The following is a 25,865-nucleotide window of genomic DNA, read 5'->3' as shown; positions in this document are numbered from 1 at the left end:
AATCATGTTTACAAAACTTTTATTTTGAAGTGTTAAAAAAATGTTAGTACTCATTTGCATGTCGTCTATTGTAAATCAACGAGAAATTATATATTCTAAGAAAAATAACAATATTAATAATGACAATTATATACAAAAATAGTGGATAATTACAAAAATATGTGGATGGTTTATAATGTGTTGTGTTATTTAAATATGTGTGAACAATTGTTTTTAATAATTTGATAATTTATTTTAAAATATAATTAAAACATATAAATATAAAATGGGAGAATCTTTTTATACACTGTTATAATGAAAAATATATATATTGAAATTTAAGGGTAAAAATTTGTGAGGTGGACGATGCAATACCATTCTTAGTTCAAAGATTAATAATATATTATTAAAATAATTAAATATTACTTATTATGGATTGTCTAAACTTTCATCTCAAATTTTCAAACATTAAAATGTTATTGTTTTGTATCAGACCTGACGTACTATTAAATCCCTACTTTCAAACACCAATTCATATTCTGAAAGTTCTATTGTCCACTTTTGTAAAACCTGCTTAATTGGCAAATTTTTCTTCACAATAACTCAAAATTCTAAAAATAATACATCAACCTTCTCGTTGTTATCACTATAGCCAAAGCTGCCTTTTGAATTTTCTGATATTTTACTTCTGTTCCTTGGAGAATCCTATTAGAATATATGGCCTTAAACAAGAGGGGGGAGGGGTGCATTGTTTATAAAAGATTTTCGAAAACTTTGAAGGTATAATGAAAGTCAATGAAGAATCACAGAGAAAGAAACTAAGGAAAGCAAAATACAAAACTGTTTTAGTTGATGTCCAGAAAATCAACCAGTTGTTTTTGCGATTCAACCGATTGTTTTTATCAGCAGTTAATAAAAACAACTTAAAATAGATATATGTGAGATCAGGGAAAGAGAGAATCACACAAACAGATTTATACTGGTTCACTCTTACAGCAAGAGCTACATCCAGTCCCCATAAACCATTGGGTAATCCACTAAGCAATCAAAACCATATTACAAACACCACACACCAAAGTAGTGACCTTGAACCCCTCAAGAAACACACTACCTTTGAATAACCACATCTTGAACACCTCAAGAACACACAACACTCTCAGCAACACAAATACAAAAATACTGAAGATTGAGAAAGGATTACACCTGATCAAAGCACAACTGAAAAGTATACAATTGCAATCTTATTCCACTCTCACTTGAAAATCCAAAGCTTGATGTGAATCTTGAAAAGTTGAGATCAAATTTGTCAAACTGAATTCTCAAAATTGTTTCTTACCTTCCAGGAGCGTATAACAAACTATATATACTTCCAAAGGTTGGTAAAAAACATTTAAAGCATAAGCGTATTCAATTAGAAATCATTTAAGACAGATTCACCAATCAAAATTGAATTCTGTTAGGATTTTCAAAGACACAATCGGTTGAAATCACAAAACAACCGATTGAATTTGTTTGACAACAAAGTCAACCAAGTCAAACAGCTTTCAACCCTTTTCAAAAGCCTCTAAGAGTAAAACAACTGGTTGATTCGACAAAACAACAGGTTTTATTTCACTTGGTTAGAAAAACATCCATTTTCAAAAAGGTTTTAATTCACATCAGTTTTAGATTCAACAATGGAGTGGATTACACTTTAATTTACCCAAATCCCACCCACACACAACAACCACTCCATCCTTTCATCAAACACCTTAGATTTGGATTCTTCAAAGCTCTTGATCACTCTTGATAAATAATCTCTCCCTATTTGATGAAGACAAATCCCTGGTTGCTTGTGTTAGTCTTGTTTGAATTTGAAACAACACCTGTAAAACAGAAACTATGCAAACCCAAAGCATCTTTAATAGCAGGTTATGATGGCACACTAACTAGTTTTCTGCATAACCACAAGAGTAGAAAAACCAGCCACAAACAATGCCAAAACTACCAAAACTGCAGCACCAAAATCAATCCAGCATATGCAACAGAAACTAAAACACACTTCAATCAGAGTTATAGCAGTTTTAAGACAACACATAAACCATATTCTTCCCCTATTTTTCTTCACAAATAGAATTAAGAAGAGATAAAAACAAAATTAGGAAAGTGATGTCCAAAAATTAAAGCAAGATAAGCATAAAGATAACTAAAACTTTGCTTCAATCTTCCTTTCTGTACTGCAGCTCAAATAGTTGGTTTTGAACAACTTAAATTTGTTCATCAAGGTTCTGGAAACGTGTATCCATACTTTGGAATCTGTCATCAAAGTTATGAAAATTTGTAGCACAAAAATCATGGAGATTCCTTTGGTTGGGAAAGATACGGGTCTTGGAAGTCTTGCAGTTGATAGAAACATATACCAGTGCAGGTTGAATCTTCCCTCGCCTTGTCGTGCTCATTACGATATTTGATCCATGCTGTCATGTTTTCATGGACAGAGTCTCCTTCGATACCATACAATAAATTTGAATTAATACATTGTAAAACTATTAATATGATATAATTAATTTGACTTAATCTACTTAAATTTTTATAATTGAAAATGAAATGACATATTTGGAGATCTTATATATGATATTTTATTTTATATAAGTGAGTGTAAATCTCATTTCATAAGTTGATTTTATGAGTCAGATAAGTTTAGAGTCCGCTTCTTAACATATATCAAAGTCGTTTAATTCATAAGTTGATTTTATGGGTAAGTTTAAAGTCCGCTTCTTAATATATATTAAAGTCGTTTAAAAGTTGATTCTAATAAATGTTTGTTGAATCTATCGTATCACCTATTATCGGACCGTTATTAGATAAAAATATTTTTAAAAATCCCACGTAATTTTCCATAAATCTATTTTATGAAAATGAGTTAGCTCATCATTTTATTATATAATAACTAAAATATTTGTATGCAGATGAATGAAAAAATAATAAAAAATAAAAGAGTAGCATGTTGATGTGCATATGGTATATAGAAGTAGTGAATTTATTGATAGATGGTGGGAAAAGTGTTATTGGAAAGTTGTGATCAGAAAGGGAAACACAGATTTATGAGTTTATTTATTCTGATGGGATGGCAGTGTCACTGAGAGGTGACAAGGTCAGAGAGGAAGAGTGAATTTCCAAATGGAGTCTGAGAGTAGCAGTCAAGGTTGTTGCCATAACCAACTCCAAGCAGATCACAGTATCTCTTGAAGAATCCGATGCGGTCTTGAACCCTGCTGTCCTGTCCTCGCCCGCACTCCAGGCCTCCGTTGATGATGTTCGTCACAGTGCCGTAGCCGGGAAGCCGGCGGGCGGCGACGTCGGCAGAGGAGGGGGTCCATCGAGAGGTGATGACGTCGTGGGAGGAAGGTTTGGGGGACTGTGCGGTCATCCAGAACCAGAGGGCGGACTTGAAGGAGATGACAGAGTCAGTGGCGACTAGATCAGGTTTGTTGAGCAAGTCAACCCCAATGGCCCTTCCGCACTGACCATAGTTGTAGTTCCAGGATATCTGGATGGGACCCCTGCCGTAGTACTGCTGCCCAGGGGCGCAGGGGAACTGGGGAGTGGCGGAGCAGTACGCACTGGGGTTCCGCTCCCTCACGAAGCAGTATCCCCATGCGTATGGTCCGTCGGGCGCAGTGGCCCATCCCCCGGTTGTTTCGTGAGACGTTTGCCCCAAGAAGGCCGCAATCTCCCTCTTGCGAGTGGCCGTGTCTCCGGTGTTTCCGAAGCTGGGGTAAGCCTTGGCGGCGGCGATGAAGGCATCGTAGGTGTAGAAGCCTTTGGCTGGGCATGCTCCGTCGTTGCGATGTTTGAGCACCTGGTCGAAGGTGGACCTGGATATGAGGGCGCTGAGATCAGTAGGAGCAGGAGACGGTCCCCCGCACTGGCTCTGGCAATCCTTGCCGCAGTAGTCAGTGGTGGAGCCGCACCACCCGAACTGGCTGCAACAGTTGCCCCCTGGGCAGAGTGCACCTCCTGCTTGCCTTCCACACTGCTCTCCGTAGCTTCCTCCAACTAACAGCATCCACACCACTCCTACACTGCATATCATAATCATCATCCTATTCTTCTTCATTTCTCTTTCTCTTTCTCTCTTTCCGTTTCCCTTCCTTCCCTCTCTCTTTTATACTCTTACTTTACCATCATAATCAATTTCTTCAACATTAACTATTCTTAATTTTACTTTTCTCCTCCTTCCACCTCACCCTCATTATTCATTTCCCAAGTTTTGATCTAAACTGTTTTTATTTTATTAAAACACCGCTTCCGTCCCAACATTGCCAAACCTTTCTGCGGGCCCACCCCGGCGGCTTCCCAAGCGTGAAGACTGGAAGACCACGACCAAACACAGTGAACCAGAACCAAGCGATAATCATTTTGAATTTGGGAGTGGAAAATTCAAGGGTTGGGGAGCGAAATTAAGTTGTAGTTGTGTAGATTGATATAAATTAGAGAAGAAAGTTAGTTTATTAAAATATGTGGATGATGTGAAAGTTGTAAGAGTATTTTAAATTATTTTTTATAATGTAAATAGTAAAATTATAAATTTTATTTTTTTATATAAAAAAATGGATAAATAATTATTAATTTTGTTTATATTTTAGTTAATTAAAATAATTTAAAGTTTTATTTATAAATAAAAAATAATAATGTAAAATTCAAAGAAATAATTAAATTTAATTTTAATTTTAAGTATAATTTTTTTTATTTACTATTTTATTAATTTAAATTAATTTTATTACATAAGTTAATTTATTTAGATAGTTTTAAAATGAAGCCTCGAAGAATCAAATGAAGATTAGGATGATAATTTCATTTGTAAGGTTAGGATGATAACTTCATGTGTAACGTGACTTTCTCTTCATCACTTTATCCTCTATCTTTTATTTTTTAGATGATTCCTCAACCTTTTTACTTTCTCTCCATCATCCCCTCGCTCGCATGTAACACTTAAACGGGGTGGCACCCACACATCCATCGTCAAAAACAGTATGACCTCTAAAGTAAACAAAGTGTTAAAAAACAGACCACAAACAAAAATAATCATTCATTTATTTCTTTTTTTTAATTACTATTGTATTTACATATGATCAATTCACATATAAAGTAACAAAACTATTTCATATTATTTCTTTCTTCTTCAATTTAATCAAAATACATGTTAAGCACTAAAATTCATTTCCTATTAAGTTCAAGGTGTCATAGTGTAATTAGACTACAATCAAACATAGATATTTTATAATTATTTAAAATTGTTGAAGGTGTAATTACACTACAATCAAGCATAGCGTTCTTAAGTTTCAAATTCATTTCTTCCATCAACCAACGATTACAACCACAACTATTTAACACTTCCAAACTACAACAATATAATCAAAATTTCTCAATAGTCTTCACAAAAGCAAAACATAATAAGAGTTTAAAAATCGTATTATAATTTACATATTAAAGTATGACACAAAGCATTCATTATAAAGAAATAAATGTATAAATTTTATTAATCATGTTATAATTTTTTTTTTATACTTTGCATTAACAACCTAAGTCTATTTTTAAATAAATTGTTCTTTCATATAAACTATATTTCTATCTATTATTTCATAATAATATGTTTACAAAAATGTGTTATATTTTTTTTTCTTTTTACTTTCACTGTTCAACGCAAATATGATAATTTGGCAATTAATAAAGAGTATTGTCTTTTATATTTATCAAGATACGTAAATACATGTTTGAATTTTATGGTAAATCCTCAACTTTCTTAGGTACACCAACCAACCGGAAAAAAATTGAAAAAAAATATATAAATGTCAAAGAGACTTCTAAATATCTACATCTTTTAACTGGTTTTATATTACAAATAATGTTTCAGAAGTAAATATCCGTTTGCTTTGACTGGGCCTTGAGATCCTTCAATTTCTTTAATATGTTACTGAAGTAGTCTTGCAAATACTTCTCCAATGTAATTATGTCTTTTGAGTCAACCCCAAGAAGATTGTATGTATCCGCCATGGGAACAGAAAACACAGTATCGCTGCTAAGGACCTGCATATTATTTTTCCATTTAAGCATATCTTATTACCACCTCGAGGAAATGCAAAAGCTTTGTATACACTAAATTCTATTTATTCACTATATTTTGGTGATACTATGATATAACATAACCTTCCATTTGTTTCACAGACAACTTAATGAACGTTTAGTTCATAGCTATCTGATTGAATCGTGAATGTCCAGTAAAATAAATAAATAATTACTGAATAAATAAAACTGGTGAACAAAGATTAATAATAAATTATAAATTTTGAGAATATAACAAATCTATATAACTGAAAAGATACACATTTGAAGTTCAATCCAAAAAATTAAAACACAAATTCTTCCTACACCCAATTTTTTTAACTTGCACTCAACATAGTTTTAAATTTCCAAAAATGCAGTTCATTGTGAAAATGAAAATCCAGAATTGAAAATAATACATTATGAAAAAGTAGATATGGAAGAGATTATTTTGTTTCGAAAATAATAAACCAGAAAAAAAATCAAAATCTCATTCTAGATAAGAAAATCCAAAATTAAAAATAATACATTCTGAAAAAGTCCATTTTGAATAAAAAAAAGTCCACAATACAAAAAATTCATTCTGACAAAAAATATCTGGAAACATATTTTGGAAAAGGGTGATAGTAGGGGAGACCTTGAAGGAGCGTTTTTACCAATTATTGATGAGAAGGTTGTGGAATTAAGTACACACATTGAGGTTGATGTGAAGAACAAAGCGCCACGTATCTTTGAGGAGCTGAAGAGAGAAGAGCTTCGGTTTGTGCAGACACTGGAGAGAGGAGAAAAGTTGCTTGAGGAGAAATTTGTCGATGCCTGAAGTGGACTTTAAGTCTAACTCAACTCTATAAAACCGGCTCAATGAGGTGAGGTTTGCACCCACTTATATACTATGAAAGGCACTAATCACTAGTCAATATGGGATCTCCAACACACCCCCGTCACACTGAGACTGCCAACTCGTGCGTGAGACTATATATTATGAGTGGTCCGATAGCGGCCCGATAGTGGGTGACACTATAGGCCCAACACAAACAATCGCTAGGATAGGCTCGAAATGGCTCTTATACCATATTAAGAAGTGGACTTTAAGCCTAACTCAACCCCATAAAATCGTGTCTCAATGAGGTGAGGTAAATTACAATCTAATTAGGTAGGGATACTAATCATGAGATTCTATCATTATTAAATTAATTGCATATAATTATGGACAATGTCGTACACTATTGCATACAATAATTGCATATAATTTAATAATTATTATTTTCTTATTACTCCCCTCAAGTTGGTAGGTGAAGATCATGAACCCCAACTTGTGTCGTAGCGTCAAAAACCGTTCCTTGCCCAGTGTCTTCGTAAAAATATCAGCGAGTTGATACGTGTCAGTACCTATGAAGGACTGATTATCTCAACTTGTAATTTTTCTCGTACAATGTGGTAGTCTATCTCAATGTGTTTTGTGTGTTCATGAAATACTGGGTTTGCTGTTATATGGCTTGATTGTCACAGAAAAGTTGAGCTCGCAAGTTACATGGCACCTTTAAATCCTGCAACAGATATCGCAACCAAACTATCTCCAAAGAAGTATTGGTCATCAAGCGGTATTCTGCTTCCGCTGATGATCTTGATACGTTTGTCTTTTTTTTTTTTAATTCCATGAGATAATAGAAGAACCAAGAAAAATGCAATAACCATATACTGATCTCTGAGTTGTCTGACAACCTCCCCAATCTGAGTCGCAATAAGCTGTCAATGTCAGATTGTTTTCGAATGGCAATAACAATCCTTGTCCTGATGATCCTTTGATGTACTTTAGGACTCGAATTGCGGCATCCCAATGAGGTTTCCGTGGATCCTGTGTATATTGACTTAGGGTCCGAACCGAAAATGCTATGTTAGGCCGAATAACCGTGAGGTATATCGGTCGTCCCACGAGTCGCCTGTATTTGACTTTATCATTTAATAACTCTCCCTCGTCTGGTGTGAGTTTTAGGTATTGTTCCATTGGAAATTTGTCTGGACGAGCACCTGTGAGTCTCGTATCCTGCAAAATATCAAGCGCATATTTTCTTTGGGACATGTAAATACCAGCCTTGGAACGTGAAAATTCAATCCTTAGAAAATATTTTAGGTCTTCAAGATCTTTAGTGCGAAATTGTTGTAATAGACAATCTTTAACACACTGAATTTCTGTAAAATAATTTCTTGTCAAAAGAATATCATCCACATAAATCAAAAGGGCAATAAATGATGAGTTATTCTGTCTTGTGAATAGAGAGTAATGGACTGTTGAAATTCTACAGATTTAATCACATGTGTTGAAAACCATGTCTGAGATGCTTGTTTGAGACCATAAAGTGATTTGTTGAGTCGACATACAATGTTCTCCCCTGTCGATGATGCTCGGGTGACAAGTCCATGTAAATAATTTCATGCAATGTGTCATGTAAAAAGGCATTTTGCACATCTATCTGGTGAGTAAACCAATTTTTGGCTGCTGCAATAGTGAGGAGAAAGTTGTTAATTTTTTGTTGTTGGTGAGAAAGTTTCAGAATAGTCGACACCTTCAAAATGAGTGTACCCCTTTGCGACAAGGCGCGCCTTATATTTGTCGACGCTACCATCTGAGTTGTACTTTATTTTATAGACCCATTTGCATCTGATGGGTTTCTGCCCAGCGGGTAACGGTGTCAAGGTTCACATTTGATTTAGCTGCAAGGCAGAAAGCTCTTCGTCCATTGCTTTTTGACAATTTGGATCAAGGATAGCCTGAGCATAAGTGTGAGGTTCTTTGGTGGTTGTGATGTTAGAAAGATATGCACTATGTGTAGAAGAAAATCGTGAATTAGAAAGAAAATTATGCATAGATACCTGGTTCCATTCGGTCAGTCTTGGGCAGTGGTGGAATGATTGGCTAGGGATCCCGTTACGTAGTCTTGAAGCCAGGAAGGTAGGGTTGATGTGCGACTAGATCGTCGAACAGGAAGGTCGGTTGGAGAAGGGTTGGTAATGAGTTGGTAATGGGTGCTAGACTTCTTGGCATGGGAGAAGAAGGTTGGTCTACTAGAGGTTATGACGAGTAGGAGAAGAAGGTTGGTTTGATGGAAGTTCAGGTGCATTGTGACGAGTAAAAGAAGAGGGTTGGTTTGATGGAGGTTCAGGTGTATTGTGACGAGTAGGAGAAGAAAGTTGGTTTTGGTGGAGGTTCAGGTGCATTCTGATGAGTAAGAGAAGAAGATTGATCGAGTGAATGTTGGACAGAAGTGGGTAAGTCAATGTCAATAATGGGCAAAATACCTTGTGATGGAGGTGAGGATTGCATCTGGAACTGTTGGCAGAATGGGAAAACACTTTCATGGAAGATGACATCCCGACTTGTAAAAAAAGTGTCTGCATCCATATCAAATAATTTGTATGCTTCTTTATTGAGGGGATAACCAATGAAGATTTTTGCTTAGGGTGAAACAACAGTTGCATAACATAGGCAACCAAAAGAGTTTTTAACTGAGAGAGTGAAGGTGGACGATTATATATCGTCTCAAAAGGTGATTTACTTTTTAGAAATGGTGTTGGCAAGCGATTAATGATATATGTGGCGGTTAAAACGCATTCCCCCAAAATTCTAATGGTAAATGGGATTGAAATATGAGAGCTCGTGTTGTGTTTAAAATGTGTCTATGTTTACGTTCTACAACTCCTTTATTTGTATACTTTTTAATTAGTATTTTCGTAAAATAAAAAATTCCAGGGCTGTTGTTGGCTTGGTCATTTTCAGCATATTGCACCATTTCTTTCAAGCACTTTTGAGCATACGTTCTTCTCGGCAATATTGATTTTGCATGTAATTACGTGTTATAATTAATATATTAATATCACTTTATGAAGGCTAAGCCAGAAGAAGTGACAACAAGGGTAGAAAACCTTTTAGAGGAGTTACGGGCAGTGAGAAATGAAAATTCTGCAGTACGTGCAAAAGCAGAAGTCTACAAAGCTTCCGTTATTGCGAGCAAAGCATTGTTGGTGGGGAATTCAAAACAGTACAGGTAATGTTTCTCCGAGTGAGGGTATATGTTGCCCTGATAATGGGGGAGAGGGATCTCTTCAGTTTTAGCTACCTGAAGATGTTTCTTTGATATAGAAGTTTTGCAACCTTTTCTCACTTGAAGTTTTTATCGTCAAAACCAAACAAATCTGACAATTAAGAAGCAGATTGCATCACATTACTGGTAGTCCATTGAATATATAGTTTTATGATTGTTACAGAAATTATTAGAAATTAAGTTGAAAGGATGTCAAGTGCCCTCGACAAGGCTCGGTCAGAACTCATGGCTACTCTATGTGAAAAAGGGAATTGAATTCTTATACGCTTAGCAAATCCTTTTATGCTAAAGCAACAGAATATATCGATTTTCGCTGTCTGGAAAATACATCACAAATCACAGGATAAAAGGGTCGGAAGCTGAAGAAAAAGTATTCTGGCAATTCCAGTGGCATGTAATGGAAGTTTCAAAATAGTATAGAGCTAGTAAAATGTTGGTTATTAGTGTGACTTTATTCTCCTGACACAAATTGGTATGGTATGCGTTCACACAATCCAACTGGTAAATTTTGGCATGCGCATCTCAGATTGGATGTAAATGCAAAACACTATATACACGAAAGATAGTTTTGATAGTGAACGACGATCAGGTGGATTCACTCCTTTCTATCTTGATTGCTCTGGATGATGTTAGACTGAAGCTTTTTGATGGCGATGGGAAAGACCAACTTGTGTTATGAACTGAGATGAAATCAACTATTGTTAAAGATAAAACTGTTTGATGAAAGTACCTGAATGATTTTACGTCTAACAACTTCACCGCTGAGAAAGTTGCCAACTGTTGTGGGTGAAACGCTACGTCAGAAAAAAAAAAATAGCTTAATGTTGTCGGACTCCAAGAGGCCTCCCGAAGCTGAACCACATTTACAACCCCGTCATGAAGATTGAATAAGAGGATCCGATTCAGAAAGAAAAGATATAAGAAAATTGTATTTACAAAGAAAGAAAATGTTTTATTCTTATGTATTTACATAACTTCATGTAGTGAAACCTAATCTCTCCAAATTACAATTTAATTAGACAGATTCACTCATCAGATTCTATCATTATTACATTAATTGTATACAATAATTGCGTATAATTTGATAATTATTATTTCCTTAATACTCATTCCAAGTTGGTAGGTGAATGTGCATTTATGTAATGTCGCTGATGCGCATATATTTATTCACACTCACTAGCCTTATTCATAGATTATTGGACTATAATAATAAATAACTCCATTGTTTTAATTAATATTCTTATAATTGGGTTTATTTAGGCCTTAACTATTATTGTTGTTAATTTTGTGTTTTTAGAGTAAATTATCTGGAGGAAGCATCTACCTTTGTGAACGGGCCAAATATGCAAAAGTCCAAGTTACTTCTTGAACCAAAACAAGAAACAAATTCTGAGGAAAAAAAAAGAGAAAATAAAATCTACAATATATCAGAAACAGAATTGGAAGCAAATCTTCTGCAAAATACAAGAATTTTGGAAAGATGGAAAATTGGAAACGGTTAACAAAATATAAACTACAATATTTTCCCAAGATCCTTGGAGCAGAAAAGTCTATAAAAGGACACAAGTATCAAGTCTATAATTGGAAATTGTTTCTTAGTTTCTTTTCTTCTTTGTAATTCTTTTGTTTTGCCTCCCCATGGAAGGCTAAACCTTTTTTGTTGATTCTTTTGTAATTTCTCATTGAGTTTTGAGGTTTTATTCAATAAAAGTTTCATTTTTCAATTCTTTATAACAGTTGTTTTTATTGTCTAATCTTCTGAAAAACTAGTTTTTGTGAGAGCTTGTACTTGAACGCATGATTGAGAGTTTAATATGGAACAAAGTGGGTATTGATTAAACTAGTAAACGCATGTTTTACTAGTGAGTTTCACTTGAATCAGATCAACGCATGTTCAATCTGGTTTAGCTCTGGTGGAGGATTGAGAAAGGATTAATCTTTAGAGAACCTGTGAAGAATTCAATGGTGGAAAAACTTGGGATCAACCGCTTTTTATTTTCTATTTCAATCTCTTTTATATTTTCTGCATAACTATCTTAAGCCCCTTTTTTTTATTATTGTTGTTACTAACTTTTATTGCTTGTAGATAAATTCTAAACACTGATATACTAATTTTACTATTGGATTCGTTGGGAGACGACTTAGGGTCATCTAACCACAATTATATACTATCATTTCTCTAGTGTTAGACAATACAAATCTACGCTAGAATCATATTAATTTGACAGCAAAACGACAATGTGGCAGTCTATCTCAATGTGTTTTGTGCGTTCATGAAATACTATATGTAATGTCGCGCAATCAAACTATCTCCAAACAAGTATTGGCCATCGCGTGGTATTTTGCTTCCGTTTATGATCTTGTTTGTTTTTTTGACTTTCATGATATAATAGAAGAACTAAAAATGAAATACCCAGATACTTATCTCCAAGTTGTCTGACAACCTCCCCAGTCTGAGTTGCAATAAGCTGTCAATGTTAGATTGTTTTCGGATGGCAATAGCAATCCTTGTCCCGATGATATACTTTAGAACTCGAATTGCGGCATCCAATGAGGTTTCCGTAGATCCTGTATACATTGACTTAGGGTCCGAACCGAAAATGCTATGTATTTGACTCGATCCTTTATTTTTTAGTAAGGGTGTTGGCAAGCGATTAATGATATATGTGGCAGTTAAAACGCATTCTCCCAAAATTCTAATGGTAAATGAGACTGAAATAGGAGGGCTCGTATGTGTCTATGTTTGTGTTCTACTACATTTTGTTGAGGAGTGTACATACACGTGCGTTGACATTCAATACTTTTTTGAGAAAAAAATTACGCATAGAAATAAATTCCAATCCATTGTCAACGCGAATGGTTTTAATAGATGCCTGAAATTGATTTTGTGCAAAAGTAATGAATGATTCTAAGAGATGTTTGGGTTTCAGACTTGTGATTCATAAGAAATAACCAAGTACGGTAACTTGTCTGTTTAGCTTTGGAACAAATACTACAATTATTATGAATGAGAATGAGATTTTTAGTGATAGAATAGGTAGTAAGGAAGATGCAAGTTGTAGACACGAAGGATGTTCGAGGTGCTTGTGTCATAAATCAGGGTCAGGTTTGAGATGTGTGGACTTGGTTTGGAAGAGGGGCCAATCATCCTCCCGTAGCCAAGTCCTACAAAACACAACCATGTGGAGTAAAAACGACACAACAATGTAGTGAATTGGTTATCTTACTAACGGATATGAGATTTAAATTAAAAGAAAAAACGCAAAGAACATCTTTGTGAGTGATATTGTCATTGAATTTAATTGTGCTCGATGAGATGGGCGCAGTTAAGCCTGTGGGCAGATTAACATTTGGAATAAATGATGATGAAGTGTGTGTGAAAAATTGTGAATCAGATGCAAAATGATTGGTTGCTCCACTATCCAAAATCCATGGTTTTCTAAAAGCAGAATTAATAGACGAGTTTTGGGCAAGCAGACCTGCAGCGCTAACAAACGTGTCACTTTTATCGTTAGCCAATTGTTGAATTTGCTCGGCGGTGAAGCCTAGGTTTTTGTCGGACTCGTTACTGTGTCTTCTTTGCCAGACATTTCTTATTTAAACGGATAAAAAATGGAGAGGCTACACCAAGAGCACACCAAGATCGGTGCTCGGTACTCTAATAAAGATGTTTTATTCTTTTATATGTATATATAATTACAATCTAATTAGCAGTATCAATTCATCATATGAGATAGATTCTATCATTATTAAATTAATTGCATATAATTAGATACAATATCGTATAATATTGCATACAATAATTACGTATAATTTAATCATTATTATTTTCTTAACAAAAGAGGATGAGTTGGGATATTTAAACACCACAAAGCACGTAGAAGGAAAACGGCTCTGAACAAGAACCTGTTCAGTCTTCCAATGTCGCTTTCCATCAAACACCTTGCCGTAATCTACCAAAAAATCATTTTAGAACATTCATTTTAAATTGTAAATTGTTTTATATAGCTGTTCCATAATAATAAATTTCATTGCGAGAAGTTCCGGAACAAATCATAAGAAATTATTAAACATCACCTCTATAATATCCATTTAGAAAGGGAAGATAATGCATGACCTTAAATGTTAAATCATGTTTACAAAACTTTTATTTTGAAGTGTTAAAAAAATGTTAGTACTCATTTGCATGTCGTCTATTGTAAATCAATGAGAAATTATATATTCTAAGAAAAATAACAATATTAATAATGACAATTATATAGAAAAATAGTGGATAATTACAAAAATATGTGGATGGTTTATAATGTGTTGTGTTATTTAAATATGTTTGAACAGTTGTTTTTAATAATTTGATAATTTATTTTAAAATATAATTAAAACATATAAATATAAAATGGGAGAATTTTTTATACACGGTTATAAATGAAAAATATATATTGAAATTTAAGGGTAAAAATTTGTGAGGTGGACGATGCAATACCATTCTTAGTTCAAAGATTAATAATATATTATTAAAATAATTAAATATTACTTATTATGGATTATCTAAACTTTCATCTCAAATTTTCAAACATTAAAATGTTATTGTTTTGTATCAGAACTTCAGGTCGTATTAAATCCCTACTTTCAAACACCAATTCATATTCTGAAAGCTCTATTGTCCATTTCATCATTCTACCTTTAGTAAAACCTGCTTAATTGGCAAAAAAAAATTCACAATAACTCAAAATTCTAAAAATAATACATCAACCTTCTCGTTGTGATCACTACAACCAAAGCTGCCTTTTGAATTTTCTGATATCTTATTTTGCTCCTTGGAGAATCCTTTTAGAATATATGGCCTTAAACAAGAGGGGAGGTGAATTGTTTATAAAAGATTTTCGAAAACTTTGAAGGTATAATGAAAGTCAATGAAGAATCACAGAGAAAGAAACTAAGGAAAGCAAAGTACAAAACTGTTTTAGTTGATGTCCAGAAAATCAACCAGTTGTTTTTGCGATTCAATCGATTGTTTTTATCAGCAGTTAATAAAAAACAACTTAAAACAGATATATGTGAGATCAGGAAAAGAGAGAATCACACAAACATATTTATATTGGTTCACTCTTACACCAAGAGCTACAATCCACTAAGCAATCAAAACCATATTACAAACACCACACACCAAAGTAGTGACATTGAACCCCTCAAGAAACACACTACCTTTGGCAAACCACATCTTGAACACCTCAAGAACACACAACACTCTCAGCAACACAAATACAGAAATACTGAAGATTGAGAAAGGATTACACCTGATCAAAGCACAACTGAAAAGTATACAATTGCAATCTTATTCCACTCTCACTTGAAAATCCAAAGCTTGATGTGAATCTTGAAAAGTTGAGATCAAATTTGTCAAACTGAATTCTCAAAATTGTTTCTTACCTTCCAGGAGCGTATAACAAACTATATATACTTCCAAAGGTTGGTCAAAAACATTTAAAGCATAAGCGTATTCAATTAGAAATCATTTAAGACAGATTCACCAATCAAAATTGAATTCTGTTAGGATTTTCAAAGACACAATCGGTTGAAATCACAAAACAACCGATTGAATTTGTTTGACAACAAAGTCAACCAAGTCAAACAGCTTTCAACCCTTTTCAAAAGCCTCTAAGAGTAAAACAACTGGTTGATTCGACAAAACAACAGGTTTTATTTCACTTGGTTAGAAAAACATCCATTTTCAAAAAGGTTTTAATTCACATCAGTTTTAGATTCAACAATGGAGTGGATTACACTTTAATTTACCCAAATCCCACCCACACACAACAACCACTCCATCCTTTCATCAAACACCTTAGATTTGGATTCTTCAAAGCTCTTGATCACTCTTGATAAATAATCTCTCCCTATTTGATGAAGACAAATCCCTGGTTGCTTGTGTTAGTCTTGTTTGAATTTGAAACAACACCTGTAAAACAGAAACTATGCAAACCCAAAGCATCTTTAATAGCAGGTTATGATGGCACACTAACTAGTTTTCTGCATAACCACAAGAGTAGAAAAACCAGCCACAAACAATGCCAAAACTACCAAAACTGCAGCACCAAAACCAATCCAGCATATGCAACAGAAACTAAAACACACTTCAATCAGAGTTATAGCAGTTTTAAGACAACACATAAACCATATTCTTCCCCTATTTTTCTTCACAAATAGAATTAAGAAGAGATAAAAACAAAATTAGGAAAGTGATGTCCAAAAATTAAAGCAAGATAAGCATAAAGATAACTAAAACTTTGCTTCAATCTTCCTTTCTGTACTGCAGCTCAAATAGTTGGTTTTGAACAACTTAAATTTGTTCATCAAGGTTCTGGAAACGTGTATCCATACTTTGGAATCTGTCATCAAAGTTATGAAAATTTGTAGCACAAAAATCATGGAGATTCCTTTGGTTTTCAGCAAAGTTGTCCATCCTATTAACCATAAACCTCTCAAAATGAGACATTGAGATAATCTTTTCTCCTTGATTTCCAGCACTTGTTCCATCACCTATATCAGCAGCAGCATGTTCTTCTTGAGCATCAACTCCAGCACCTTCAACATCAAAATCTTCCTCTTCTTGTTGAGCTTGCACACCACTTGAGGAACCACCTTGATCACCATCTTTGCTTACCCATTTTCCACTAATCTTGGTGAAACCCATCTTGCTAAGTGAACCATTGTTCACTTCAAGAGATGATTTCACAACTTCAGTTTGTTCTTCCTCAAGGTCCACTTCAAAATAATTCAAGAATTTAGAAATCAAAACAGCATATGGATAGTGATAATCACTTAACCTCATTGATTTCTGCATGCGTTCCTTGATGATGTGGATCCAATTAATCTTGACTTTGCTCATAATACAATACATGTAGACAAGATCCTCCTCAGTAAGCACAGAATGATTGCTCCCCCTAGGTGTGAGCATCCATGTCACAATTAGCCTTTCATTCAACTTAAGACCTCCCACTGAAAAAATACTCACTTTAGCTTGAGGATTCTTCAAGCAATTCTTGTAAAATTGTATTTTGTTAAATTCCTCCACCACACCAATGTTCCCTTTGTTAATCCAATGATGGCAGTCCATACTTCATGTGTAATCTCCATATCAACCCCTTTTACATGAGAAACAAGGTTATTTCCAACAAAGTGAAGGTTGGTATAGAATACCCTTATAAGATCAGGATATGTGTTTCCTGACATCTCCAAGAACCTCTTCAGCATCTGTTCTTTGAGAAGAATTCTCAGCTCACCTAGCTTCTGCTCCTTTAACCAAGTCAAAGAGATAAGCTTTGGATTGTTTATTGTCTTCCTACTTGTTTCATGAAGATATTTCTCGATCTTTTCATCTTCATCCGAGAACCATGCCTCAATGCGTCCTCCCCTTCTTACAATCCTTGTTTTGATCCTCTTTGATGAGGGGGGTGTGGGTCCCACGAAGACAAAGAGAAAAATAGAAAAGCAAAATGAGATTCTTGGGCAGATTTTCAAACCAACAAGAGATGTGGCAATGGGTTGTTTTTGTGAAGAGAAACAACTGCATATGAGTTTATATATTCACATAAAACAGTTCCAATCCTTGACATTTAGTGGGTTTCAGTCTTCAAGAAAGAGAACATGGTCCAAGGTTACAAAGTGGAACGTCACTCAGTGGCAGATTTCACATGGTGGCACATGAATACTTTGACTAGTCATAAAGATTCTTAATTTTTCAAGAAATTATGGAATATATTCCATTTATGACAAAAGTAACACCCTTCTCAACGAAATCAGACCCATGATAATTTCACTTTGACCCATAACTGCTTGGGGAAAGAATCTGCAACAGTCAGAATGTAAAACAGATTAATTCAATTTTAATGCAGTGTTCTAGATTTTCAAAATCAGTTTTTTAATTCTCCAACTCTTCTTCTAGTGCCTTGACTCTGTTTTCAAGTTAGTTATTCAACCCTTTCAATTGATTGTTTAAGAGAGTCAAACGATTAGCTTGCTCATGTGTTTTTTTTAAAAGCTTGAAGAAGTTGACTATAACTTTCAACATTTAAAAAAGTAGAATAACTTACATAAAAACATATATTAAAATTTAAGGATAAAAATTTGTGAGGTGGACGATGCAATACCATTCTTAGTTCAAAGATTAATAATATAATTATTAAAATAATTAAATATTACTTATTATTGATTATCTAAACTTTCATCTCAAATTTTCAAACATTAAAATGTTACTCTGTTGTACAGATTTATGTGTTTTACATTTTCCAATGCATAGATTTCTAAACTTTCTCTTCTCCTTATATCTTTAATTACAAAGAGTAAATCATTAAATTCAAACACACTGTTAAAATTGTGTGTAAAGTAGTTAATATATATATTGAGTTTAAAGATAAAGTAAAAAAAGAATAGTTAGATTGAATATTTTGGGTGGGAAAGTTACGGGTCTTGGAAGTCTTGCAGTTGATAGAAACATATACCAGTGCAGGTTGAATCTTCCCTCGCCTTGTCGTGCTCATTACGATATTTGATCCATGCTGTCATGTTTTCATGGACAGAGTCTCCTTCCATACCATACAATAAATTTGAATTAATACATTGTAAAACTATTAATATGATATAATTAATTTGACTTAATCTACTTAAATTTTTATAATTGAAAATGAAATGAAATATTTGGAGATCTTATATATGATATTTTATTTTATATAAATGAGTATAAATCTTATTTTATAAGTTGATTTTAAAGTCCGTTTTATCAAAATCGTTTAATTCATAAGTTGATTTTATGACTCACATAAATTTAAAGTCAACTTTTTAATATGTATCAAAGTCGTTTAAAAGTTTATCCTAACAAATGTTTGTTGAGTCTATCGTATCATCTATTATCGGAACATTTTTATAAATCTATTTTATAGAGATGAGTTAACTCATCATTTTATTATATAATAACTAAAATATTTGTAAGTAGATGAATGGAAAAAAATAATAATAATAAAAGAGTAGCGTGTTGATGTGCATATGGTATATAGAAGTAGTGAATTTATTGATAGATGGTGGGAAAAGTGTTATTGGAAAAGTTGTGATCAGAAAGTGAAACACAGATCTATGAGTTTATTTATTCTGATGGGATGACAGTGTCACTGAGAGGTGACAAGGTCAGAGAGTAAGAGTGAATTTCCAAATGGAGTCTGAGAGTAGCAGTCAAGGTTGTTGCCATAACCGACTCCAAGCAGATCACAGTATCTCTTGAAGAATCCGATGCGGTCTTGAACCCTGCTGTCCTGTCCTCGCCCGCACTCCAGGCCTCCGTTGATGATGTTCGTCACAGTGCCGTAGCCGGGAAGCCGGCGGGCGGCGACGTCGGCAGAGGAGGGGGTCCATCGAGAGGTGATGACGTCGTGGGAGGAAGGCTTGGGGGACTGTGCGGTCATCCAGAACCAGAGGGCGGACTTGAAGGAGATGACAGAGTCAGTGGCGACTAGATCAGGTTTGTTGAGCAAGTCAACCCCAATGGCCCTTCCGCACTGACCGTAGTTGTAGTTCCAGGATATCTGGATGGGACCCCTGCCGTAGTACTGCTGCCCAGGGGCGCAGGGGAACTGGGGAGTGGCGGAGCAGTACGTGCTGGGGTTCCGCTCCCTCACGAAGCAGTATCCCCATGCGTATGGTCCGTCGGGCGCAGTGGCCCATCCCCCGGTTGTTTCGTGAGACGTTTGCCCCAAGAAGGCCGCAATCTCCCTCTTGCGAGTGGCCGTGTCTCCGGTGTTTCCGAAGCTGGGGTAAGCCTTGGCGGCGGCGATGAAGGCATCGTAGGTGTAGAAGCCTTTGGCTGGGCAGGCTCCGTCGTTGCGATGTTTGAGCATCTGGTCGAAGGTGGACCTGGATATGAGGGCGCTGAGATCAGTAGGAGCAGGAGACGGTCCCCCGCACTGGCTCTGGCAACCCGGGCCGCAGTAGTCGGTGGTGGAGCCGCACCACCCGAACTGGCTGCAACAGTTGCCCCCTGGGCAGAGTGCACCTCCTGCTTGCCTTCCACACTGCTCTCCGTAGCTTCCTCCAACCAACAACAGCATCCACACCACTCCTACGCTCCATATCATCATCATCATCCTATTCTTCTTCATTTCTCTCTCTCTTTCCATTTCCCTTCCTCACCTCTCTCTTTTATACTCATACTTTACCATAACTTATCTTAGTTTTACTTTTCTTCTCCTTCCACCTTACCTTCATTATTGATTGGATAATAATACATTAAGAAACCAAATTTTTATACAACTCTTATACTATTATTTTAATATATTTTAATATTATTTAATTATAAAAAAAATAATTATATATATTTATTTTTAAATTTATTACATTAATAATTATATACAACTTCAAAAAAATTCAAACTATCATTTTTCTTATTCATTTCACAAATTTTCATCTAAACTTTTTTTTTTATTTTATTAAAGAAAAATATTACATTAACAACGAGTATACAATTAAAATCTTCTTTCATTATCTAAAATTTCTACTTTTATATTATATAATAAAAATATTTTTTATCATTCCTTAAAACACGGGGCCCACCATTACCAAACCTTTCTGCGGGCCCACCCCGGCGGCTTCCCAAGCGTGATGACCAGGAAGAGCGAACCAGAACCAAATGATAATCTTGCATATAAAGAGCAGGCCACAAACAAGGATAATCATCCATTTATATCTTTTTTTTTAATTACTATTCTATTTACATATGACCAATTCACATATCAAGTAATAAAACTATTTCATATTATTTCTTCCTTTTCAATTTAATCAAAATTCATGTTCAGCATTAAAGATTCATTTCCTATTAAGTTCAAGGTGTCACAGACTACAATCAAACATAGATTTTTATAATTATTTAAAATTGTTGAAGGTGTAATTACACTACAATCAAGCATAGCGTTCTTAAGTTTCAAACTACTTTCGTAAACTAACATGAACATTTCTTCCATCAACCAACGATTACAACCACAACTATTTAACACTTCCAAACTACAACAATATAATCAAAATTTCTCAATAGTCTTCACAAAAGCAAAACATAATAAGAGTTTAAAAATCGTATTATAATTTACATATTAAAGTATGACACAAAACATTCATTATAAAGAAATAAATGTATAAATTTTATTAATCATGTTATAATTATTATTATTTTATACTTTGCATTAACAACCTAAGTCTATTTTTAAATAAATTGTTCTTTCATATAAAATATATTTCTATCTAATATTTCATAATTTTTAAAATTAATATGTTTACAAAAATGTGTTATATTTTTTACTGTTCAACGCAAATATGATAATTTGGAAATTAATAAAGAGTATTGTCTTTTATATTTATCAAGATACGTAAATACATGTTTGAATTTTATGGTACATCCTCAACTTTCTTAGGTACACCAACCGGAAAAAAATTGAAAAAAAAAATATAAATGTCAAAGAGAGTTCTAGATATCTACATCCCTGAACTGGTTTTATATTACAAATAATGTTTCAGAAGTAAATATCCGTTTGCTTTGACTGGGCCTTGAGATCCTTCAATTTCTTTAATATGTTACTGAAGTAGTCTTGCAAATATTTCTCCAATGTAATTATGTCTTTTGAATCAACCCCAAGAAGAAGATTGTATGTATCCGCCATGGACAAGTAATAAATAAATAATTACTGAATAAATAAAACTGGTGAACAAAGATTAATAATAAATTATAAATTTTGAGAATATAACAAATCTATATAACTGAAAAGATACACATTTGAAGTTGAATCCCAAAAATTAAAAGACAAATTCTTCCTACTTCCAATCTTTTTTAACCTCCACTCAACCCCGTTTTAAATTTCCAAAAATGATGAAAATCTAGAATTAAAAATAATACATTTAGATATGAAAGAGATTATTGTGTTTCCAAAATAAAAATATAGAATGATAAAAAAATCCAGAATTAAAAATAATATATTCAAAATTCCATTCTTAATAAAAAAAATCCACAACAAAAAAAATTCATTCTCAACAAAAAAATCTAAAAACGTATTCTGGAAAAGGGTGATTCTAGGGGAGACCTTGAAGGAGCGTTTTTACCAATTATTGCTGAGAAGGTTGTGGAATTAAATACACACATTGAGGCTGATGTGAAGAACAAAGCGCCACGTATCTTTTGAGGAGCTGAAGAGAGAAGAGCTTCTGTTTGTGCAGACACTGGAGAGAAGAGAAAAGTTGCTTGAGGAGAAACTTGCTGATGCCTTATCAAGTGCAGAAAGAAATGGAACTGTTCCTTGCATGGCTGGCGAAGATGTGTTTCTGTTGTATGATACTTATGGATATCCAATGGAAATAACAAAAGAAGTGGCTGAAGAACGTGGTGTGAGTATTGATATGGATGGTTTTGATATTGAGATGGAAAAGCAAAGGCGTCAATCTCAAGCTGCACACAATACTATTAAACTTGCCATTGAAAATGGGGAAAATATTGCAGAGAATGTACCTGACACTGAATTTATTGGATATGACAGACTTCATTGTAAAGCAATGATAGAAAGCCTCATGGTGAATGGAAATCCAGCTGTACAGGTCAGTGAAGGGAGTAATGTGAAAGTTTTACTGAATAAGACCATTTTATGTTGAATCGGGGTCAAATTTGGCGATCATGGTTTTCTATATATTTCAGAGGGTGATAATCAACTAAAAGCTGTTGTGGAGATAATAGATGTTCAGAAATCATTTGGCAACATATTTGTGCACAAGGGTACAGTCCAAAAGGGTGTTGTAGAGGTTGGCAAAGAAGTGGAAGCAGCAGTTGATATGAAGCTGAGGCAGCGAGCTAAGGTGCAAGAACTGTTGATTTGCTTGTTTATAGTCATATATTTTCAGATTTTCAAACTTACAAGTTGTTCAAATTATAATAAGTATAGTTGGGTTTTGTAGGTCCATCATACTGCTACTCACTCATCTACTACAAACTGCCCTTAAAAAAGTTATTGGTCAGGAGACTTCACAAGCTGGTTCACTGGTGGCATTTGATCGTCTCAGGTTTGATTTCAACTTCCACCGACCACTTCATGATACTGAACTTGCTGAAATTGAAGTGCTAATCATTGGATGGATTGAAGATGCAACACTACTTCAAACCAAAGTGATGCCTCTGGCTGATGCAAAAAGTGCTGCTGGGGCTATTGCAATGTTTGGAGAAAAATATGGAGAAGAGGTAGGATTTACTTCAAACACTTGTAGTATTGACCTTCAAAGTTCGATTGTATTACTTTTGTTTTAGTAGTTCTAAGCTTGTAGACTACGTTTATCATGACATGTGTATTCAAAGTAGGTGAACCCGGTTGAAGTGAAGTTTGAACTGGGTGTCGCTGGATGCTAGTTTTATGTAGTGTAGAGAACCCGGTTGAAGACAGTTTGGGGGCTTGTATGCATTGAAATACCAACAAGATGGGCCAAGGGATGGGTAGGAGGTATCTGGGGCTGCAGCAGAGGGAAAGAAGTCAGGGAATTACATGTTTGATGTAGATCCAGGGGTACAGGATGTTGGGACTAGCTGCCATGTTCTTACTGCATAATTTAGAGGCACTTTGGTAGCTGTTTGTTGTATTTTTTTTATGGTTTGGTTGCCTTAATTTAGATATGATTATAGCTACAAATGGTGAATGATTTTGTGTAAGGGTTGGAACATCGATGTTCTTTTTAATTTAATTCTATTATTTGCTGATAAAAAAAAAAGAAAAAAAAGTAGGTGAACTTCAGGTAAGGTTTAAAATACAACTAACGCTCAAAACAATACTTCTTATGACTTAAATTCCCTTTTTACTATTGTTAGATTGCTACTCATGCCAAAAAAAGTGCAAATTTGAAATACGTCCAATTACAATTGTCATTTCTGATGTACTAGTAATTATCCCTGTATTTCTGACATGCGCTTGCACATGGACCAGAGTAGTAAATCATGTACAGCACAGTAAGAAACTTGTTCTGTAAATCCTATTAGGAGAATATCCTGTTAATGAAACTGAAAATAATGTTTAATCCTATTTGCCCATCACTTCAATGATAGATTACAGTTATTTGTTCCAGATCTTCTCATCAATCAAGGAAAAGATTAAGAATTTGTATTTATGAAGCTGATGTATTATGCAGCTTATTTTGGCTTCAAATTTGGTGTACTGCAGGTACGTGTCGTAGAGATTTCCGGTGTATCAATGGAACTATGTGGTGGGACTCACGTCAATAATACTTCTGAAATTCTCGGTTAATATCAATAAGGACTTAGATATTAGGGAATACCTAAATTTCATATCGAGTAGTATAGGATGTTTGGTGAAGTACTTAAGTGGTTTGATTCGCCCCCTTAGCAACTAGCTTCTAAGGAAGGATTCCTCAAATACTTGGGTATGAATAAATTAGTATTAGAGTTGGTGGTTGGTGTCTTAAAAAGAGTTACCTTTGAAGGGGTTGAATACATAGGCTCAGTGAAGAGTTGTAGAGTATCAATTGCAAGACCTTGGCTTTCAGGGTACGCTCGATGAAGTACTTAACTAGCTTGATCCTTCCCCTTTCACAAATCCCTTTTAAGCTTCCGTTATTGCGAGCAAAGCATCGTTGGTGGGGAATTCAAAACAGTACAGGTAATGTTTCTCCGTGTGATGGTATATGTTGCCCTGATAATGGGGGAGAGAGATCTCTTCAGTTTTAGCTACCTGAAGATGTTTCTTTGATATAGAAGTTTTGCAACCTTTTCTCACTTGAAGTTTTTATCGTCAAAACCAAACAAATCTGACAATTAAGAAGCAGATTGCATCACATTACTGGTAGTCCATTGAATATATAGTTTTATGATTGTTACAGAAATTATTAGAAATTAAGTTGAAAGGATGTCCCTTGTATTTATATTTCCTTATCTTGTTTTTTTTACTGAGTATTCCATTATGTTGTTAAACTAATTAGTAGGACTTGACAAAAAATTATCTTTAAAAATTTGTTAAACATTAAGCAGATGTATCGTTTTTATTTATTTCTTGTTGAAAATTTGCAGGGTACTAGTTGAGTGTTTCGATGATGTTGATGCTGATTCACTTAAAAGTGCCGCAGAATATTTACTGGAAACACTAACAGATCCAGCAGCCGTGGTACTGGGCTCATGTCCTGGTGAAGGGAAGGTTAGCCTAGTTGCTGCTTTTTCACCAGGGGTGGTTGATCAGGGATTCAGGCAGGTAAGTTTATTGAACAAATAGTAAAATCACTATAAGAAAAAATGTTTTTAGAAACTATTTTTCTTTTCTAAACGCTAATTTTAGAAATTAATTTTGATTCTAATTTAGAAACCAATTTAGTTACCATTAAATAAAAACCAATTTAGTAACTAAATATATAGAAACTAATTTAGTAACCAATTATATAGAAACTAAATTAACAACCAATTTCATTAAAACTAATTTAGTGACCAAAATATATAGAAGTTCATTTAATGACCAAATATATAAATACCCAAAAACTGGTCATTATATTGGTTTCAAAATAATATAATTTATTATAAAATATTATTTTATTTACCTACTTACTTTTTCATATTTTATATTTATTTGTAGATTTAAGTTTATTAATTTTAAAATAAATTTATAGAGTTTGTCAACTCAAAACAATTATGTTCATAAT

At 34.2% G+C, this 25,865-nt stretch overlaps 3 protein-coding genes across 3 annotated transcripts in view; all 3 read right to left on the bottom strand.

The window, feature by feature from the left end:
• Window positions 1-2,982: 2,982 nt before the first annotated feature.
• Window positions 2,983-4,472, bottom strand: LOC137820019 (endochitinase CH5B). The gene has a single exon (XM_068623787.1). The coding sequence runs from the start codon at window positions 4,076-4,078 to the stop codon at window positions 3,095-3,097; it is 984 nt and encodes a 327-aa protein (XP_068479888.1). The 5' UTR covers window positions 4,079-4,472; the 3' UTR covers window positions 2,983-3,094.
• Window positions 4,473-5,685: 1,213 nt separating this feature from the next.
• The window catches only part of HCF244 (NAD(P)-binding Rossmann-fold superfamily protein), a 40,547-nt gene continuing 20,367 nt past the window's right edge, over window positions 5,686-25,865 (bottom strand). The window contains exon 8 of the mRNA XM_068627679.2: window positions 5,686-6,048. Within this exon, the coding sequence (XP_068483780.1) occupies window positions 5,872-6,048 (177 nt within the window). The 3' untranslated portion in view covers window positions 5,686-5,871. The remainder of the gene's footprint in view (window positions 6,049-25,865) is intronic.
• LOC137821546 (endochitinase) lies at window positions 19,209-20,447 on the bottom strand. Its single transcript, XM_068626189.2, has one exon. It carries the CDS (start codon window positions 20,324-20,326, stop codon window positions 19,322-19,324), a length of 1,005 nt encoding a protein of 334 aa, XP_068482290.1. The 5' UTR covers window positions 20,327-20,447; the 3' UTR covers window positions 19,209-19,321.

Source organism: Phaseolus vulgaris, chromosome 9 (assembly GCF_051622355.1).
Source record: "Phaseolus vulgaris cultivar YP4 chromosome 9, ASM5162235v1, whole genome shotgun sequence".
NCBI lineage: Eukaryota > Viridiplantae > Streptophyta > Magnoliopsida > Fabales > Fabaceae > Phaseolus > Phaseolus vulgaris.
The sequence above is the reverse complement of the archived record's forward strand: the minus strand, read 5'-3'. Positions and strand labels throughout refer to the sequence as shown.